The 7,720-nt window shown below is 53.1% G+C and overlaps 1 protein-coding gene across 1 annotated transcript; it reads right to left on the bottom strand.

The window, feature by feature from the left end:
- Positions 1–4,014: 4,014 nt before the first annotated feature.
- LOC104069455 (elongation of very long chain fatty acids protein 6-like) lies at positions 4,015–6,998 on the bottom strand (the record flags this gene model as incomplete). The annotated part of the gene is made up of 3 exons (XM_009573623.1): positions 4,015–4,436; positions 4,999–5,150; positions 6,867–6,998. Coding segments are annotated over 3 exons (706 nt in total), but the record flags the coding sequence as incomplete, so codon positions are not given.
- Between the last annotated feature and the right edge of the window lie 722 nt (positions 6,999–7,720).

Below are 7,720 nucleotides of genomic sequence, written 5' to 3'. Positions count from 1 at the left end.
CACCTAGCGGCTGCGGGCACCCGGGGCAGACGAGGACGGAAATCCTGCGGAAAAAATCCTTCGCCCCTCCCGGTCCCCGCCGGCTCTCCAGCCCTGCTTCACCGCCTCTTGCAGCCTGGGGCTCTGTCTCCTCCTGCCCTCGAAGTCTTCCTCTCTGCAGCACGTCCCCTGCCCGGCCTGTGCCAGAGCTGCAGGGCTGCTCCCCTGCACCCCGCATCCTCCCCACATCCCTTCGGCCACCCCTAAGCCAAGCTGCTCCAGCTGCACGAGGGCCCCCAAAGGCGCCTTCAGCAGGGAGCACAGCTCCCCCTGAGCAACGACTCCTGCACAAGAGAGGCAACTAATTGCTGTCTGTGCCCTCAAAGTAAAAAAGAACAAAAATAGACAAAAACTCAAGATACAACCCCTCCAAAATAAGCCTGCTGGCTATTTCAGCTCACCAGCAACACATAAGAAGGACTTTTCTCTTCTTCACAGAGTGCCAGGAGGAGTCATTTCCACAAAGCTTCAGGGAAACAGCGCTGACCTGGGAAAGGACGCCGTTATTAGCTCCCCAAGCCCCAGCAAGCACTGCCGCTTTCCTCACACCTACAGCTCAGCACTCCAGACGACTTGCCAAACAGCAGCAGCAGCAATATAAAACACAGGAGAAATCAAAGTCTTCCCTGCCTAGGTCTGGGCAATTTATTGTTATTTCTTTTTTAGCCAGAGAAAACAACAGAGCGAAGGGGCTGATGCTGGGCCCATGGCGTGCATTCCCTAGGGAGGGCATAGGGCAGGGGGGGTAAGGTGAGCCCTCCTGGCAGCATTGGAAAGGGGGTACCCTCATTCTGGGGAGAGGGATGTGGCCATTTGAAAAGCTGCAATGCCTCTTGGAGGAGGAGAGAAGGTCTCTACAAGACACTCTCAGCAAACCCTCCTTCTGCTGGGGTGATTACTGCTCTGTGAAAGATACTTCCCACCCCAGCAGCCTGCACGGATGGACTGGCAGCAAAGAGCTCTTTCCGAGGTGAAGCCTTCTGGAGATGCAGAGCCCTGCCTCCAGTGCCCTGCTCTGCACCGCTGAGCAGGGCAGTGCCAGCAGAGTGAGGGCTGTCGGGCAGCTGATCTCATCCCACGGAGCATCACCTCTGAAGCACCAAGAGCACGTCAGGCAGTTTAGGCAGAAAAGAGCAACTGTGGAAACACCACTTCTTCAATGCTCTTGTGCTTGCGGGGATGCCTGGTCCAGCTGAGGGAGCACTGCTGGGGCAGCTGTTGGCACATGTGAGGAGAGAGCTGGCGGCTGCCTCACCAGGACCACACCTGGACCAGAAAGTGCCCCAAATAGCACCAGGCAGGAGAGAGGTCACCCCATTACTCCCATGTGTTCACTATCCCCTTTCTAAAGAGACCTTCCAAATGTGGGTGCCAGTTTACTCCTCTTCCCCAAATACCATCACCTCAGCTGCCTGCTTCTGCATTTCCCAAAGCCGGGGAAGGTGCTGTTCTGCTCCTACCCACCACGCTGGGAAGTCCAGAGCGGGAGCCCTGCTCATTGGGGAAGGCTGGGCAGAGCGCAGGCTGCTGCCATCTCCTGGGGTGGGAAATGTTGCCCATGACCCTGCAGTAGCTTTCCAGCCCACTGCCTCGAAGGGCCAAATCCCATTCACCAGGTAGGAGCCAGCATCCACCCAGAGGCTCGGACACTGGGGTGCTCCTGGCCAGACGCAGGCTCTGAGGCTTGTCTTGGCTTTATGAAGCACAGTGCCTTCAAGCAGCCACACGCTCAGTTCAGATGGTAAAACAAAAGCCTGATTTTTTATCATCTCCCTCTCATTTCTAGTTCCCTGGTGGTGAGAAAGGGGCTCGGGCAGCAGGACCAGCTGCTGATGACTGCAGAAGGGGGGAGGCACAGAGGGACAGGGCCTGTGGGACACCTCGCTGTTGCTAACCCTCAGGAAGACACAGGATCAAGATGGAGAAAACAACGCTTCTCTCACAGTTCAGAACAAAGGTTAGGAATGAAAAAGGCATCAAATAAATCAAGACATACATGACAGCATTTATTAGTCATTTTTACACATCACACAGTGGCAGATGCACCCTGAGAGGAGGTGGCCCTGAGCTGGGACCGTAGGCAATGCATGACCTGCTCTGCAGGGCAGAGCTGGGTCCTGCTCAGCTCCCAGGGTCTGAGGCAACAGCTAGTCAGGTTAAATAGATTGTTTAATATCATACAAGGGGCACACCCGGGGTAACAGCCATTAAAGGGCATGGGATTCCGTTCCTTGCAGCACAGAGCAGAAGGGAGAGCCTGGGCAGAGCCCCTCATGTCTTGCTGGATACCCCCATTGCCCAGAAGCTCCTTTCAGCTGGATCACCGGTATGGGGGGGTAACATTTAAACCTGTGTCTGCCAGTTCAGCATTTACAGCAGATCAGGTAAGGCATTAGTCAGGTCTTTGCTTGGGCTCAGTTCACAGTCTTGGTGTTGCTTTTCCAGCTGTACGTCTTGTGCTCCTATGAGCAGCGGCTGGGATTTGGCTGCAGGAAGCACCACCGCTCATCTCCTCACCCAGGGTCCTCCTGGGGAGATCCAGGGAGTGTGTGGCACTTGGGAAGGACCCCACTGAGCCCCTCCTGGGGCTACGGGTCACAAGCTTCCCCCAAGGGGTCCTATCAGCCTCCTGCTACCAGCTCAGCCCAGGCAGACGCCAGTGGGGACAGCACTTACCCCAGCCCCGGGGGAAGGGAGCTGAGGGAGGGGCAGGGCCTGAGGGCCAACATCACTGCTACACTGGTAAAGCCCAAACTGGTGTAAACTAGGGAAGGGAAGCATCCCGACAGGGTTTCATCTGCTAGCCATCAAGCTTGAGGCTCACACACTGCTTCCCTGTTTGAGGACACAGGTTACTTTCAGGGTTGCAAGATGACACAAGGGGGAAGGTGTCACCCCTCTGGCCTGGGTGGAAAAAGGACATGCAGCCAGCTCAGGCTCTGCCTGTCCCAGGCACGGTGAGCCATGAGTGCTGCACAGCGCTAAATGTCTGCGCAGCATCTGGCCACAAAATGCTCTTTAAGCAGCCCCTGTCCCCACAGATTGGTACAGAGGGGTCAGTGCTACTCCAAGCTAAGAGGAGAAGCTGAGGCACAGAGATGGAAGGAAGGACTTGTGCAAGGCCACAGTACAAATGTGTGACAAGCTTGGTCCTGGGGCAGTGAGTGCCTTGGCCCACATCCCGCCCTCCTAGCACCAGCGTACGGAGGCAGAGTGGGATCTTCATCATGGCCCAGAACCAAGACGGGCACTGGATGAGGTAGGGAATGGTTCCTCCTCTCCCTATGTTAACAGGGGGAGCCTAAAACCAGACTGCATCATATCGGCCAGAAGAAGCCACTGGTTTGAAGGGGAAGAGCAGCTCTGAAGAAGCCTTACAAGTTTGGTTCCGGGATGAAAAATATGTTACTGTTTCCCCTCCCTACACAACCTTACAAAACAGCAGGGATTTTCCAGTTCAGTGCTGTTCCCACTGGCAACCTACCGGGACTGTCCCCGCACATGGAGTTGCAGCAGGTTTGGGCTCTGCTCTCCTGCTCTCCCCCAGAACTGGGGACTATGGAGTGGGCAGTGCTGTTTTGAGAGGAGTTTCCTCACCTTTTCCCAAGGAGATACTTGGCACATGAGGGATCCAAGCAGTCCCTGGGAAGGAGGTGAGGCCAAGGCAAACCCGAGTGATGCAGAGAAGAGGAAAAAGCAGAACCACGGCTTCAAGGTGTCCAGCCCCTGGCCACCTCCCCTCTCCTCCTGCTATCAGCCTGCAACAACCTGCACCTCACTCTGGCATGCCACCCGCTGCAAGGCAGACACACCAAAGGCTAATGCGCAAGTTAATCTGAAGGCTGTTATCCAGAGTGACCTCCTCCTAACCCCCATCACACCCGTCCCATCAGGCACCTGAGCTCCAGACAGGAGTGAAAAGTTTCCCCTTTCCCTCTCCCACCCTCCACCCCAGTATCCTCTTCCCTCCCTGTTTTATTCCCTCTTTGATTTCTGGGTGCTCCTCAGATAAGTCTTGAAGAAGAAGTTGCAGAAGAGCACCAGGAAACTGAGATACAACACAGATGAAAGGAAAAGAGCTGTCCAGGTGGTGTGGCAGACCTTATCCTCCATCCAGAAGATGATCAAGACATTTGATATTATAAATGCCAGCATCTGCAGCATCTGTAAAAAGGTGATTGACATGGCAAAGAAGCGGGATACCTGGAAGCCTACAGCTCGCACGGCATAGTAGGAGTACATGACAGCATGGACACTGAAGTTCAAGACTGCAAGCCAGCTGCCACCAGCCACCATATCCTTATAGCCATACCAGGTGACGATCAGCGTGGTAATGTGGTGGTACCAGTGGAGGAAGATGAGCTTCTTTTTCCGGAGAACAATGAACATGGTGTCACCTTGGGTTGGGGGAGAGGTGCATTGTTAGTCAGGTAAAAGGACAGCAGTTAGGCAAGTTTTCATGTGAGGCAGAATGAGCGAGCTGCCATTATGTGGCTTGATCCCACCAAAACCTAGCTTCCCATTGGAATCGTCTGTATCGATAAAGCCCATGTAGGAATCTACCTGCTGGCACGTTTGTGGTACAAGAGCCCCTTGCCCCAGCTTGCTTACCTAGCTCTACCTACACAGCACTTCAGACCAGCTCTTCTGTAGTTTTTTGGATGGAAACTGAGTGGAAAGCCCAGCCCTCCCCTGCCTGCCGCCCCCTCGCCGCAGTCATCCCAGTGCAGAATTGCGTAGTCCAGGCACTGGCCTGGGAATAAAACCAGAGCAATAACGTCAGGCTGCAACCCTGTGGAGAGAGAGCATGTTGAGCAACAGGGAGCGAAAAAATGAGTGACACGTGCAAGGCTAGACAGCCCTGTTCTCCAAAAAACATTTGGACAGATACCTGTAAAAAAAACCTGTAAAAGCAAAGGAGTTATGAACGCACAGGATAAGGAGAAGTTTCAGACTCACCCAGTTCCAGGAGTTTGCTCAGCACAAATAAATAGGCCCAAAGCTTGGAGACGGGGTGGACGTAGAAGGATTGACTACACACAGATTGCTTAAATCCCTCGGTAGAGAGGATGAAGGCCATTTGCTTCCACGCCCGATGGGCCCCAATGGCACTGCAATAAAACCAGAGGAGAGCTGAACACTGCGCCCAGGGCCCCACCTGAGCCTCTGACAGCTCTGCACGCAAGAATGCTCCGCTAACTCCTCCTCGATGCCCAGGGCAGTCTCAGGGACATCTAAACAAACTATTGTCTTCTTAGACTTCCAAGCAGGTTTCAGCCCCCTGTTTGCTGGGCACAGGCTTGCCCAAGACCTCTTGGCCAGGGTTTCAAACACACATATTTCTGCAAGACAAAGCAAGGAAGGGCTGCTGCTCACACAGGAACAACAGGAAGGCACAAGGAGTAAGTAGGTTGTGAGTCACCAACATGGCCCTTTGGCTTGCCTGGCTCCATGCGGCAGCTCCTGGAGGATGGCAGCAGCCAAGGTATGAGCAGCGAAGAACGCTCCCTCGTTACACCCTCTGCTTCCACCGCTTGAAGAGGCACTCAAGAGTAAGAGCGGCCATGTCTGGTCAGAAAAAGGGGACAATTGTCCTGGTGTCCCATCTCCTGACAAGGGCCAACAGTGCATGCCCAGGGAGCATTTACAACCTCCTGTGGCAGGCAGTTCCTACAGCTTATGAGAAGAAACATCCCTTTTTCTTTCTTATCAATCTTATTTCATTCGCATGAAGAATGTCTCTGAACACACTGTGAACAGTCATCCCCTGAATCCCCCTCTCCCACAACTTGTGATTTTACAGACCACTGCCATGCCCTACCCTCACAGAGGGCAACCAGTGTCCCTTAGGCTTGACCAAAGCCAACTTGTGCATGTAGGCAGAGACACTCCTCTGGAGCTAGAGGCAGTAGTTTAGTTTTGCTGTCTCCCACCAAACAGACTGAAAAGGTGTGGAGGTGAGGGGAATGTTGGAAAATTGACATCTACTTGTTTAATTACAGAGCACGGGCTGAATCATTCTCACTGTCACTGCAGGAAATCAGTACCGTAGGACTGGACAGTTTGAAAACAGATATTTTAGATTGATTTTCACATCTTGCATGGGGAGGGGAGGGGGGCGGGGGGTGGAGGAAATCAGAGCTAGAACCTGGCAGTAGTACCAGGCTGTTCTTAAAAGGTGTCTCTAAAAATGGGCAGCAAAATAACCCTGTCTTTGTACCATCATTCTCCTGCCATTGCAGCTACTCATACTTTTTTCTTTTTTCCACTATATCAAAACATACTGGAAAGACAACCCAAGAACTTGTGATTGTCAGCAACTTTGATACATTCAACCAGTTTATGCAATGGCCAGAGAGGACCTCCCAGCTTCTTTCATGCTCTTCTTTAGATTTACAGTAAGAAAGGTGCGTCTGTGAGCATACCAGGATTTCCCCCACCTTCTACACAACAGGATTAGAAAAAGGTGGTGGTAGGGGGGGAATCTCCATTTTTAAGAGTAATAGACCTCAAATCAAACTTATAATTGTCAGGTACCCTTTGAACGAGGATCTCTGCTCTTGCAGACTTCACATTCAAATCTACCCGCTAATGATTTTCAAGCACAGTCCCCAGCGGTCCTTCTGCAACTCATCTGACTTGCTGGAGTATTTCTGGTGGGGAACCAATGACCTGTGTGAGCAGCTCACTTCCCCTTGTGGGAAAGGGCCTCCAAGGGGAAAAAAACATTTATTACCCTAATGACATAGTGGATACCCAGAACTTCCCATCAATCCACTCCTGAGGGAAGGTCTACAGCTGTCTCTGGCTTTAGCAAAGGCTCTTACCTGAACAAGGCCAGACTGAGGGACCACAGGGTCAATGGTATGCGCAGGTTGTAGCCTTTCCGTTCCTTCATGAAATGCTGGATTCCAAAGATCAGGATCAAATAAGCCACAGCAAAAAATAAAGACTTGTGCCTGCAAGTAGAGGAGAGGGAGCAGTCAGGGAAAGACGCAGACTGAATTGTTTCCAGCTGGACTTCTGTAGCCCCAGCAGAGCACTCTCACCAAGAAACAAAAGATCTCCCATTCTCATGTTAAGATTGGGCTTGGTCACAAGAAGCCAACCGTGACAGTGAGCAGAGCTGGTGAGGAAAAACCCTGGGGACTGCAGAAAAGAAAGCGAGCTGTTACATCGTGGAGATTTCCACAGGACCTTGATGGGGTGAAGCGGGATCTGGTAACCTGTGAGCAGGATCCCGAGCAAGCACATCAATGCATTTTACCCACTTACATGAGACTCTAGAGGCAGAGGATGCTCTTTGCCTAAAGAGGCCAGTTGCACCGGAAAGCTAGAGGCTCAAGGGCCATGTGTTATGCCCCACTCCTTTCCAAGGCTTTAGGGCAGCACAGCAGGGCTGAGCACCTTTTTTGCCAGGGCAAGGGCTGTGGTGGCCGTCCACGGCTGCTTCTTGCCCTCTTGCCACATCACAACCTCCCTACGCACTGCAGCATGACCTCGACCACTGTTTGCTCTGCCTGATGCGCTGCCGCAGCCCTTCCCCAACAACCGCAGGCGTGCAGCCAGAACCTGCACCATCGCTGTAACCAGAATCCCCCAACCTCCTCCTCCTCGGGGCTGAGGACCCCGTGCCTGCTCCGCTAGAAACAGCAGGACCCGACGGGGCTACCCGGGGTCC

The sequence above is a fragment of the Fulmarus glacialis genome, unplaced genomic scaffold (assembly GCF_000690835.1).
Source record: "Fulmarus glacialis isolate BGI_N327 unplaced genomic scaffold, ASM69083v1 Scaffold40922, whole genome shotgun sequence".
In the NCBI taxonomy this organism is placed as follows: Eukaryota; Metazoa; Chordata; class Aves; order Procellariiformes; family Procellariidae; genus Fulmarus; species Fulmarus glacialis.
The sequence above is the reverse complement of the archived record's forward strand: the minus strand, read 5'-3'. Positions and strand labels throughout refer to the sequence as shown.